The sequence below is a fragment of the Antechinus flavipes genome, chromosome 3 (assembly GCF_016432865.1).
Source record: "Antechinus flavipes isolate AdamAnt ecotype Samford, QLD, Australia chromosome 3, AdamAnt_v2, whole genome shotgun sequence".
Lineage (NCBI taxonomy): Eukaryota > Metazoa > Chordata > Mammalia > Dasyuromorphia > Dasyuridae > Antechinus > Antechinus flavipes.
Genome location: NC_067400.1, coordinates 556,507,973 through 556,521,596, shown reverse-complemented (window position 1 = coordinate 556,521,596; position 13,624 = coordinate 556,507,973). Strand labels below are relative to the sequence as shown.

The window sequence follows — 13,624 nt, the reverse complement described above, 5'->3', positions numbered from 1 at the left end:
ATAAGTTAGTCATTATACTTCCATCTAATTCACTGTGGAAAATAATGCATTAAATAGAGTAATGCTCAAAACCTTGAGTCACTCCACTAATGACTTATCTTTAGTTTAATGCAGATCCAATAGACAAACTTGGAGAAAGTTGAACGAGGAGTAAAACTCCTAAGAATAAAGAAACAAAAATAGAGAAGTTTTCAAGAGGCAAAAAAGGAAAGAAAAAAGGATTATCTAACCTGTTTGATATTGAAAGAGAAAATCTGCATTAGCGAATCAATAATCAGCTTATTAAGATTCTTGCATAGCTAATATAAGCAGGTGACAGTAGATAAACACAAAAATATGATATGATGCTGGAAGAATATTATCAGAATATAGAAAGTTTATAGTGAGGTAGCTGAAGCTAGAAAGAAATGCCAAGAACAGCAAAATGGCAGGGGATAGATAGATACACAAAGAGTTAGACTATCTATCTATCTATCTACTTATAGATAGATAGATCGATAGATAAATTGATAGATGGATGGATGGATGGACAGAAGCATTGATGGATGATGGATGATAGATAAATGGAATGGATGAATAGGTAGATGTTAGATAGATAGACATATTGAATGCTTCTAAATAAGCAATCATTCTAATTGAATGAAACTGATTATTAACAAGCAAAAACCTCTTCATTCAGATCTTGGATTGCATTTTTTTAATCAAGTAGCATTATCTTTGTATAAGACAGGATTGAACAAATATGGATAAAAATAAGTTGATAAGTTGAGTAAGAAAAAATGAGTCAAAAAAGAATGAAAGAGTATTTAACCATCTGACTCAAAAAGTGCTGCATTTTATTACTATTACTAACAATGTTAGTTTTTGATTTTAGACTAGGTTACATGATAGAGGAATTGGTAGATTGCTGTGTATGTATTTGATCTAGATTTTAATGAAACATTTAAAAGTTTTTTTCTTGTAATTTTAGGAAGATTAAGATACAGAACTACTTGACTAACTTCAATTAGGAAGAGTCAAAATGAAAAAGGTTCTACATTGGAGTAAGACAGGAAGTTGTTCTAAATGTTTTACTTCTTAACACTTTTATATACAGAGAGTGTAGAATGTTATTTTTTTTCCCCTGGAGGAAAACTGTGAAATTCTTCTTTTCAAACTTCTTCAACTTGCACAAGCATTGCCATTTGGATGGGGAAAAAAGACCATCATGAGGAAGGTAAAAAGCAGTTCCTTATCAATTGCATCCAGATCCTTATAAGTGCATATGAGAAGGTCTAATAAGGAAAAAGAGTTCCCAACAGTCAGAATGGAATAGAATTGAGGAAGTCAAAGGAAACAGTAGAAAACAATTCAAGGAAGAGTTAAAAAACAATAGGATGTGATCTTAGTCTGAATGTCATTAGTTATTGGTTACAGGAAGTGATTAAAGAGATATGTTTTCTTCCTCTCAATGTGAAAAGGCTTATTAACCATAACATTCCACAGTGGGTAAAAGGACAGAATAGCAGGTGGTGTTCAAAACCTCACTGCAGTTAAAGATGTAGCTTAGGTATAATAAGAAACTAAAAGATCTTAAAGAAAAGAACTGAGATTCTTCCTTGAAGGGCAAAAGTATGCTAAAATAATAAACAAAAAACTGGACTCCTCAGTGAATGAAGAGGTTGAACTAGCTGATTAAAAGATCCATTAACAGATTAACAGTTTAACATTTTTTTTTCTACAAAAGAGTGACCTACTAATATGAATAGGACTGGTGGAAATTGGATGGCATGTTAGACATACCTGAAAATAATAGGATAGCTGAATTGCAACTATAGTCAAAATACAAAGCAATGACACAGAGGGAACACACCAACAAGATAGCAATTCAATGAGGTCACTAGAAGACCTCAGTCAGTTGCTCTGCTATGTGAGAAATGAGAATTTTGTATCTATTCATGTGCCCAGCACTTCTCACTGTATACCTTGACTACTGCTTTGTAGTTTTTCAGGGCATTTATGTCGCTCTTTCTCTCATCTACTTTCTATATTTGTGGAAGAATGAGAATGGCTGATAAGACATAGTTTCTCTTATTTTATTCCTATGATAATTCACCAAATAACTGTTTTGAATGTTATTCTCAGAGCTGAAGGGAATATATATAATTATCTGGCCTGTCTCAGAGAAATCACCTTGATAATTGCCCTGCGAATTTGTTGGGTCTTGATGCTATAGATGATAGGATTCATTAGTGGTGGGAAGAGGATGTACACATTTCCCATCACAATGTGTATTATGGGTGAGGAATGCTTAGCAAACCGGTGCACGATGGACAGGCCCAACACCGGGACATAGAAACACAGGACAGCCAGGATGTGAGACACACATGTGTTAATGGCCTTGAGCTGTCCCTTATGGGAAGCAATGGCCAAAACTGAGCGAAAGATCATGGCATAGGAGAGCAGAATGAAGAGGAAGTCTGAGCCCATGGAGAGAAAGATCACAATCAAGGCGTAAAAATTGTTAAATTTTGTATTGGAACAGGAAAGGCGGATCATATCCTGATGCAAACAATAAGAGTGGGAGAGAGTGTTATGGCGGCAGTAGGAGAGCCAGAGCAGTCGTGCAACTGGAGGTATGATAATCATGGTGCTCCGGAGCCCAAGTATTACTGTGATTTTCACCACCCGGGAGCTGGTGAGCTTGGTGGGATACCTCAGTGGGTTGGTGATGGCAACAAAACGATCATAGGCCATGGCAAAAAGCATGGCTGATTCCATGTAGGAGAAGGAGTGCACAATGTAGAGCTGAAGGACACAGGCATAGAGGTGGATGCCACGGAGATCAAGCCACAGAACCCCCAGTACCGTGGGCATGGTAGACACACACAGGCCTAGGTCTGTACTTGCCAGCATTGCCAGGAAGTAATACATTGGCTGATGCAGGGAGGGGTCAGTGCGGACAATGTGAAGGATTGTGGCATTGCCCAATATGGCAGCCAGGTAAACTGAGAAGACTGGGATAGAGATCCAGTGGTGGGCCCACTCCAGGCCAGGGAAACCTGTCAGCAGAAAGTTAGAACTCGAATTGATAACCAGTGCAATGGACATGATGTTAGAATTGTAGAGGAAATGTGCACATATCCACTTGCTAACAAAAGGTAGACTAATTCAGAATTAAGAGAACTTTTTTTACCTTTAAAGAGGTCATTCAACCTCTTCCACCACAGCAGTATGATTTCTATTGTGTATGTGACAAATGACTGTCCAACCTCTTATAGAGCCCTCACGTGAACCTACTACTCTCTGAAGCAGTTTCTTCCATGTTTAGACGACCGTTCTTGTTAGCCAATTCATCCTGTATGAAAATGAAACTTGTCTCCCTGCAATTTCTATCTTTAACTCCTTGTTCTAACCTTTGAGGTTAGGAAGAATAAATCCAATGTTTATACCCATTACAATCCTTCAAATACTTGAAGGTAAATGAACATTTTTTTCAAAAGAATGATTTCTCTGACTTAATACTTTTAATAGAAGTGAAGTAAAGTAGAGGTGAAGTAAAAGTGCTTAAAAAATTAAATGACTGGAATCCTGAAGGAAAAGTTCCTGACACCAAAATGAAGATGTAAAGTTAACTCTGCTACAGATACTGTCTGTTCTCATCTTCATCTTCCTGCTCCCTACCGATGTCCCTGAGACTACAGTGGTATGGAGGCAGTAGTCACAGCTACATGAAGAGTAAGAATTACAGAGATATTGGTGTAGTACCTTGACTGGATTGGATATAAAAAAGTTGGGGCTATGGACTTTGCTATTTATGCCTATTTATGAAATTGCTAGTCAAGAGCCACTTCATACTTGCAATGCCATATATCGCAATTCCACACAAAGTAATATTGTTGTCTCTTTTCTCTTCAGTCTTTTTTTTTTTTAACACAAGACTCAAAGTTAAATCTATTTGTCCATGGAGTGGTAATGCAGTTCCATTAATCCAGAGACCCAAAGGGAAGAATTTAAGCATGAAAATTTGTCATAAAAGAGATCTGAGACACAGAATCCATGAAGTTTCTTTGAAAAATATGGGGGGAAATTTAGACTAGGAAGTGATGAAAGGAAGCATGTCTACAGCCACTGTCTTGATGAATTGAAGGACAGGACATGCAGCTCTCATAGAAAATTCATCCAATTTAACACCCTCTTCTAATTGGAGTCTATCAGCAAGTCCTTCTCAGAACAAGCTCCTGTTGGAAGAGAGATAGATTTGTACTTTTATTTTTTGCAAAACTTTAGCTTATGCCCTCTTGTGTTGTCTTACATGAAGTAAATTCCCTTTGCCAAGCCATTCTTTACCTTATTACCATTGTGCAAAATCAATTAAGCCTTGGCAATTGAACTTAGTTTTACTACTCTCCTTCAAAAATATTCTTTGGGAGCCAAGATGGCTGAGTAAAGGTAAGAACTTGACTGAGTTTTCCGAAATTCTCTTCCAAATAATTTTAAAATAAAACCTTGAAAGAAATTCTAGAGAGTCCAAAGGCACAATAGGATTGAATGAAACAATTTTTAAGCCCAGGGCTCTTAAAACATATGTAGGAAAAATCTGTCCCTCTAGAGAGTAGTAGAGCATAGGCTGCACCAGAACAGGTCTTCTCCCAGAAAACCAGCAGCAGGCATTGGGGATGCGTGACCTAAAACTGCATCTTGGTTTCCAAAGTTCTCAGCCCACAGATGGGCTCAGAGTACTGGTCACAAGGAGATTACAAGGGTCCATTTGCTGGTATTGGGTGAAGGACTTTGTTGCATTGCCTGTATGCAGATCTGGGTCATAGTCTTGCCTTACCCTTCCAGGGGAAATGGCCAAATGAAAAAGAATATACAAAAGCTCACTGAAGAAAAGGACTCTTTCAAAATTTGAATTGGCCAAAAGGAAAAGGAGGTACAAAAGCTCAGTAATGAAATACATTTCTAAACTATTATTCTTTGAGATATACTGAGCAGTAAGATTTTGGAAAAACCTAGAAACACTTACATGAACTGATGCTGAGTGGAATGAAAAGAACCAGGAGAGTATTGTACAGAATAACAGCAAGGATTGTGGGATGATCAACTGTAATAGATTTAAGTCTTTTCAGCAATACAATAATTCAATACTATTCTGAGGTCAAGAAGAATAAGCCCATTTTTATATCCATTATAAAACTTCAATTTCTTTAAGGTAAATGAACATTTTATCAAAACTTTAATACTTCTAATAGAAGTGAAATAAAGCAGAGGTCAAGTAAAAGTTCTTAAAAAATTAAATGATTGGAATCCTGGAGGTATACTTCCTGACAACAAAATGAAGATGCAAAGTTAACTCTGCTACAGATACAGGCAGTTCTCATCTTCATCTGTGATGGAAAATGCTATCTACATTCAAAGGATGTACTATGGAGACTGAATGCAGATCAAGGCATACTACTTTCAATAAAAAGTAACTTTTTTTCTTGTGGTTTTTCCTTTTAGTTCTGATTTTTCTTTCACAACATGAGTGATATGGAAGTATGTTTAAAGTGATAGTACTTGTATAACCTACATAAGAATGCTTGCTATCTTGCAGAGGGAGGAGGTAAGGATGTTAGGGAGAAAAATTTGGAATTAAAAATATTGTAAAAATGAATGTTTAAAACTATGTTAACATGCAATTGGGAAAAATAAAATACTATTAAGTGGAGGGGGGAAGAAAATTGAGCTATATATGCCACTGACTTCAGTGGGATAGGCTGTCTTCAGAAAAAGTTTCAAATGAGAAATGTGTAATTTGTGGTTATTTTTAGGGACTGCAATCACAGATTTCAATTAATTTCCCAGATGTCCCGAAGTGGTAGAATTTCATTTGATATGACTTTAACTGTTAAAATCTGGAAAAAAATACAAATATGGGTACTTGATTTTCTCTGCCATGATCTAGAAAAGGAAAAATAATATAGTAGAAAATATGTACCAAACCAGGCATTAAGAAACTTGGCAGTTTGAAATCTAAGATTAAGAGAAAGAGAGTAAAGGAGCACCATCTCAATAGGACAAGACAAACTATAACCCAGAATGCTGAAATAGTTAAAAGTTCTGAAGACAAGAAAGAAATTTTCAATTGGAATTAAAAAAAAAACAGGAAGGGGTTGAACAAATATGGATAAAATGATATGATTTTCAGATAAATACAAAAAAAGAATAAAAGAGTATCTTGCTATCTGATACTGGAAATGCTATATATATATATATATATATATATATTATATATATATATATATATATATATATATATATATTGGTTCTTAATGATTGGATAAATGCAAGTGCTTTGTGACTACCTCCCAGTAGTTTTTTAAAAGTTGATTATAAATGGGAATTGTAAAAATGAATGAATTTGGCAAATTACTTCATTTTCAAAATCAGAATCCATATGCCATGCACCAGTGATCTTGACTTTGATTTTTGCAAAATTCTAAAATGTATTAATAAAAGAATGATTAGAGAACTTCTAGAAAAGTAAGCAAGAACCATCTTCAGCTGTCTTGATCATATGTGGCCACTGATCTCAGATTGCCCTGGAAGGGAAAGTAAGGCAGGTAATCTTGCATAGCCTTTTCTCACTTAAATCCAAATCAATTGCAAATCATGGCATCCCTTCCCTAATGTCATGGTCCTCTTCAAGAATGAAAGATAAATAACAAAAACAACAACAATAGCAACAGTAGTAACAGCAGCAACAGGAAAAGAAAACATTAATCAAAAATAACCAGTGTGTCTGTCTCAAGAAAGGGCCATACCAGATTACTAATGTAAGTCTTTGTTTTGTGGCCAGGTTTCAAAATTGAGGCATTAGAGAATTCCTGTAGATGTAGCTAATCCAAATTTTAACAAGGCATTTTATACTTTTTCCTAATAGTTTTGGGAAGATGAAAAAAAAAGTGGGTCATATAATCACAAAACTGGATAAGATATAGAACTTGTTGATTTGCTAGAATTAGGAAGAATGGACTTGGAAAGACTTTTACACTGGAATGACCTAGGGAATTAGTTTTATTATTTTGCTGCTTAACAGTTTTATGTAGTGAGACCACTGAAAGAGACCAGACTGTGATTGATTATTGATTGATTTTTAAGGGGAAAGAAACAGGATAAAAGTTTTCTTCTTAGTCTTCTCCAAATTGCATATAAGCATTACTATTTGGAATGAAAACAGGATTCAAAGAAGTAGATGTCAAAAAGATTAAGCCACAAAAGTCCCAGAATTTCAGATAGGGTAGACATACATAGAACTAGGTTAGCACTTGACAGCATCACTATTCTGTTAAGCATTTTGGAATTATATTCAAAGGGCAATAGATTCCCTTTGATCAAAAAATACCAATACTACATATCGCAAAAAAGATTTAAAATAGGGAGGAACAGAGACAGACAGACAGACAGACAGATATATACACACACACACACACACACACACACACACACTTAGAGAGAGAAAGAGAGAGAGAGAGAGAGAGAGAGAGAGAGAGAGAGAGAGAGAGAGAAAGAGAGAGAGAGAGAGAGACAGAGACAGAGAGAGACAGAGAAAGAGACAGAGACAGAGACAAAGAGAGGTGTCAATTTTTTTTCATGCTATTATGAAAAAAATGGAAAATTAAACACATTTAGAGAGTGCAAAAGGAAACATTCAGCACACCACTGTGTTCCCAGACTTATTATTAGCTACATTGTTTTGGAGTGTTTTTTATGCAGTCTGAAATTATCTTGCTGCTTTTTATTTTGAACCATCTTCAAAAATCCACTTTTCATCAAATTTCTATACTTGACCCTTAAGCCTCAGTGTAGTAGGCTTTTAGTGCTTGCAACAAAGACAGAGAAAGGCAAGAGAGCTATCTAAACAAAGATCTAAGGCAGCTTATTAAAGTGGAATTGATTTTTAAAAATACTGACTAATCAGAAAACTCACTGAGATTCCTGGGCAGCATCCTTTCCTGCTTTGTGGTTAGAATGGAAGAGATGTCTACCTGAAGAACAATAGGGAATATTTATCTAAGAGTGCTCTGTGACTAGTTTTGCTCCCAGGAGAAAACTTTTCTTATTTTCATCACAGGCACTGAGTTTCTAGTATATAGGAGTGTCAGGGGAGAGGTTTAAGAAGAGGTTCTGACCTCCTCTGATTCTCTCAGTGGTCCACATTGCTTGTTTCCCCTCTTTCCTAAACAATGGCTACCTTTCAAAGTGCCAAGAGGGCAACACACTGATTCTCACTACAACCCATTTTTAGCTGGTTTTGTTTGATCTGGCTCAATTTGAAACTATCAAAAGGCAACTGGGTGGTTTACTGGATAGGTCCTGGCTTAGGAAGCCCTGCATTAAAATTGTTTCCCAGACCCTTACTAGCTGAATTTCAGTCTTAGACAAGTGACTTAACTACTCTCATCCTGAGTTACCTCATTTGTAAAATGTAGATAATTATGGCCCTGCCTCATTGGATTGTTGTGAGGATACAGTAAGAAAATATATATTTTACTTTGTAAACTGTATGTTATCTATGTCACAAAATAGGGATAAGATGAGGAATGAGGTAGAGAGACCTAAAGCAATTTCCACTTCATTTATTCCCATCACCACCCAGTCATTGTCTCAGCTGCTACAGAATTCCCTGTATCATTTGAGGAACAGTAAGAGTTGAGGTCAAAGGTTCATCTTTATCTAACAGATAGAGCTTATAAACCTGAAAGACTTTCACACCTTTTGCAATAAGGAAATTCATTGTAATTTCTCACTTCAGTCTCTCCTGCTGTTACATAAAAGCAGGTTCTAGCTGATACAAAGTGTCTGTTAATGTTTTGCACCACAATTATTCCTCAAAGCTTTCAAGTCATCACCAGCCTTCCATTCTCTGTACTTTATTCAAGTTATTCCCTTCCCTAAATTTAGGAATTTGTTTCTCTCACTAGTGGATTATCTTCAGAGCTCAGCCTGTAAAAAGTATGTGTATAAGTAAGTGTGTATTGTAGGAAGGGCTAGTCTTATTAGCCTTGGTAGGCCTATCAGAGATAGGGAAGAGAAAGAGGGTTGTTGTGAGGGCCAAAAAGAGATAATGTATGGTATCAGTTTGCTTTAATCTAAAAGTGCTATGCAATTTATTAATGATAATGATGATGATAGCAGAAATGTGGATGGTGATGATGTTAGTGATAGGGATGACCTAAATCTAGGAAGTCAAACTTCAGGTTAAGAGGATAAGGATATGATTTTGGAATTTTTCTATGCCAGGGGTTAGATGAGGAAGGGCTGACCAAAACTTCCAAAATTGTCTTATTTATCTTTTTTTTTTATTACAGGGATTCCATTTATGAACCTGGAAGCTGCGCTTAAACTAGATGCTCTAAGATGCCATGAAATTTCAGTGAACTATGAGCTCTATAGAATCACAAAATATTAGGTTTGGAAATGAACTTAAAAGTCATATAGATATTGAACAGGAGTTACCTGATAGTGACCACAAATGGTTACTCTCCCTCCAGTTTATTCTGTGAGGGAGAATTCATTAAGGTGTAAGACAGATCATGCTTTTTTTCCCCTTTCTTTTGTAGAGTTGTGGAGGAAAGATCTAATTGTTAAGTGTAACAAAATTTTTTTCATTTTGCATTTCCTATCTACTGTTTCTCTATCTACTTTCTAGAGCTAAGCAAGATAAATCTCTCCTCTTCTCCATATACTGCTTTCCAGATTCTTATCTCCAGGCTGAACACCCTGTTCTTCGACAAATACTCCTATGGCATAGACTCAATCCCCTTTGTTCAATTTCCAAGTTCTGCTCCACAGCTTATCCACATTCTTCATAAAATTTGGTCTCTAGGAGTGAACAAAACACTCCAGATGCATCAGCACAGTTTAGTTGTGTTGTATATAATGTCCTCAGTTCCTTAGAAATGAAGCCTTGGAAGCTCAACCCCACTCCTTTGTGATTAAGGTCTGACACTGAATAGTGTTCATTGAAATATCAAATGGTGCAACTAAATTATGAAATCGAAGATTCATAATTGTTCAGGGAGATTAAGTACTCTCATTCCCACTTTACAAGATAATTCTATCATATGATTTACCAATAATTTTTAAGGTCTTCAGGAAAATTCAAATGTTACTAAAGTTTTCATCATAGTGGGGAAGGAAACAGTGAGAGAAGGCAATTGGACTTGGATTTGTCCACAATCACATAACTAGTTATATATCATGTGCTGAAGCCTATATTTGAACTCCGGTTCTCCTGACTCCAGGACTGGTACTATATCTACTATGCTACAAAGCTGTTGCCATATTGGCATTTTTTTTTTTTTTTGCTGAGGCAATTGGGGTTAAGTGATTTGCCCAAGGTCATATAGCTAGTAAGTGTTAAGTGTCTCAGGCCAAATGTGAACTCAGTTTTTCCTGACTTCAGGGCTGGTGTTCTATCCACTACAATAACTAGCTTCCCCCATATTCGCATAATTGTAACTGAACTATAAATAACAATTTAAAATTTTCAGATATATATATATACACAGAAAGAAAGTGATGAAATTCTTATTTCTGCATTATAATGTTTATTTTTTGTTATTGATAATTAAGTTTACATTTTTAAAATTAAAAAAAAAAGGAAATGGAAAACTAAGCCATTATTGCCATTTCAATTAGAGATCTTATTCCAGAAAAGGGAAAACTTTTTGGTGGCAAGGAGTCTTGAAAGCTGCCTACCTGTATTTAAAGAAGCAGAACAATAGAGGACACTAGGTACTTCATAGACATGCAAAGGGACTACTTAGTCTTGTCCTATTGAGACAAAAATAAAAAGATCAAAAAGTATAGAATACTCTTATTTAATGCAATAAAAAATTTTGAAAATCATGGCATCATCACTTAGCTGTAAATCCCAGCTCTGCTACCACGTAATCAACTCCATGATGTTGAACAAATCTGTTGTCTTTTTGGAGATTTGTTCTGCTTGTTTTGTAAAATGAAGTAAAGTAATTATAATGAAGGCTTGGCTAATGAATTCTTAGAGCATGCTCAAATCTTCCCTTTCTTGGTGGGTTATATAGAGCATATGTAAATATTTCTTAGCTGCAACCAATCTAATGTGCTAGCTTGAGGGAACTATTTCCAAACATGGGTGACTAAAGTGTTGATACTAGAGAGTGACAAATAGCTTTTTGGCTGGGACACTGATGAATTTTGAGTTTCTGAGAACTGAGTATATATAATAAAGTTATCTGTCTTCTCCATTGGACTTTTGTTTCTTTTCCTTCTTGATGGTAAGTGAAAAAGAATTTGCTTGACCTGCTGATGCTAGATAGGGAACAACAAGTTGCAATGTCTTTTTGTAGCTCTAGAACTTATGGATTTGTTTTAACATACAAAATAAAAAAGGTTTCATTTAGATTGTCTCCAAAATTTGTGCTATAATATTATCATTGATTTGCAGATAGTTCTCCAGATCTTGCATTCTTACTCTCTCACAATCCTTCCATTCACTTTCCCTTGATGCCTTCTTTCCAAAGTCCTTTATATGTACTCTTTTCCTTGTATTTCATTCTGTTCAACTTCTCTCCCCCTGCTTCATTTCTCATTCTCTAATTAATTTCCTTTTGTCTTTAATTTTAACTTCTCTGTCTCATCAAATCTCTCTCTGTTTCCTTCCCTTCCCTCTTCCTCTGTTTCGCTAATTTCCTTTTCCTTGGTTAGTTCATTAGGTTTACCAGATTCTTTAGTTTACTCTTCAATCCTTCATCTCTCCCCATTGGAATTTATGAGGTTTTCAAAAGTTTCACTGCTTTTTTATAAATGATGCAGAATAAAAGGGGGAGAGTGATAGGAAAACTTATGGAGAGAAAAAAATACCTCTAAATAGTCTAATGGCAAAGTAACATCTGCAGAACAGTAAAAAGAAAGATCAGGAGCAGGTAAACAATGGTAGATATAGGGTATTTAGTGGGGCATTGTAAAGAAAAGGACAAAGGTGGAGAATTCAAAACCCATTATTGGAATATGGTCTAAGAATTAAGACTGGATATAGCATGAGATGGAATATAGATGTGTTGTCTAGGAAGTGGCTCTTCTCAAAGATTCATTGTATCCTTCTGCCTATTTTTTCCACATCTCCTGGGGGTCCTTGTAAGCTGCCTGACTGAGTACTTTGGCAAAAGCCTGAGGTTAGGATTGCCTGGCAGAAGCTCAAAGCAGTGACCAGTGCCCTGGCCCAATAGTACCATTAATCCCCTGTGCATCTTGGAGTTTTCAGCCTGCTGAGTCCACTGTGTTCCATGCTGTCTATCTTCTGTACAAGGAACGAAAGGGATTGGGCTCTAAAAGTATAGCCCATATATAAACTGCATTCAGTCCACCGTGTCTCTTGTAGCTTTCTTTCCTTTCTCTTTGGGGTCATTAAAGAAATAAGAGGGAATGGAAAAGGAGAATTGGAGGGGAGAGAAAAGATCTAGAAATATAGGAGTTGGGAGAACCAGAGATAATGGAGAAAAACAATTTGAGAAACTAAGAGGACAAACTAAGATAAAGAACAAGAGGTATACATTTGCCACATATTTCAAGGTATTTGTTTCACCAGATCCTTGAAACCCTTCTTTTTTATTTCTTTCTCAGATCCCAGAGATTGCTCTGCTGCCCTTACTTCTTAGGTAAATGAAAGGGATGGGGGTTGGGTGGGAGGTGCAGTATAATATCAGGTTGGGGATATGGGGAAGGAACACCTCACAAGCAGCTCTAGTTAAGTATGCCTTAGAGCTCTTGGAAGGGAAGCTAGTCCCAACTCCTGCCTCTAAGAAGTCCTTTGGATCATACCCATCCTTCTTATAGATATTCCATCCCATGATGGGTCTAGAGAACTAAGGAAAGATATTTCCTTTTTCTGGATATTTTGGTCTCTTGTTTCTTCTGTGGGGAATTGTCTGCCCTTAGCCCAAGTTTTTTAATCCACTAGGGTATGCACATCACATGATTTACAGGTATATGAACACACAGATACACATTTTCTCATTTTCTCCCTTTACCTTTATTAATCCTCTCTCATTTCACAAACTATAATCTCCAATCCCGTCCCACTCCAACCAATGATCAATTATTTAATATTTCTCACTTTTTCCTTTAGCCCCTCCCATTTCTCTTCTTTCCCTCAGTCAGTGTTGATGTCCTACTGCTGGATTTGTCCTGCTAGCTGTCACATAAGATAAAGACGTGAAGAGGTTGCCTGATGCTCCCAATATAGGAACATATATTCAATCTGTTGAATGAATCTCATCCTGATAGAAAGACCTTAACTCTAAATCTTCCACTCTGACACAAACTTACAGACCTAAATAGATCATAAGTAGATAGGTAGAAATTTATACATGTTGTAAAAAGATAGGTTATAAATAATAACATAAAAAATAGGAGACTGATAAATAGGATTAAAAGGAGAGACTATGTTGGGAGGCCCTGATTTTTCCTATGTGACTGTGGGAGAGAGAAAAGAGGCAGCTGCAGTTGTAGTTTTGAAACAACAGCAGCCAAATTAAATATTTTCAAAAGTATTTAGGCCTTCTTCCTCAGGTACCAATGTACTAGATGAGCCCTAAGATTCACTTCAAACTGCATG

The 13,624-nt window shown here is 36.1% G+C and overlaps 1 protein-coding gene across 1 annotated transcript; it reads right to left on the bottom strand.

Annotated features, from left to right (window-relative positions):
• Nucleotides 1-2,145: 2,145 nt before the first annotated feature.
• Nucleotides 2,146-3,090, bottom strand: LOC127555334 (olfactory receptor 51V1-like). Its single transcript, XM_051987562.1, has one exon. It carries the CDS (start codon nt 3,088-3,090, stop codon nt 2,146-2,148), a length of 945 nt encoding a protein of 314 aa, XP_051843522.1.
• Between the last annotated feature and the right edge of the window lie 10,534 nt (nt 3,091-13,624).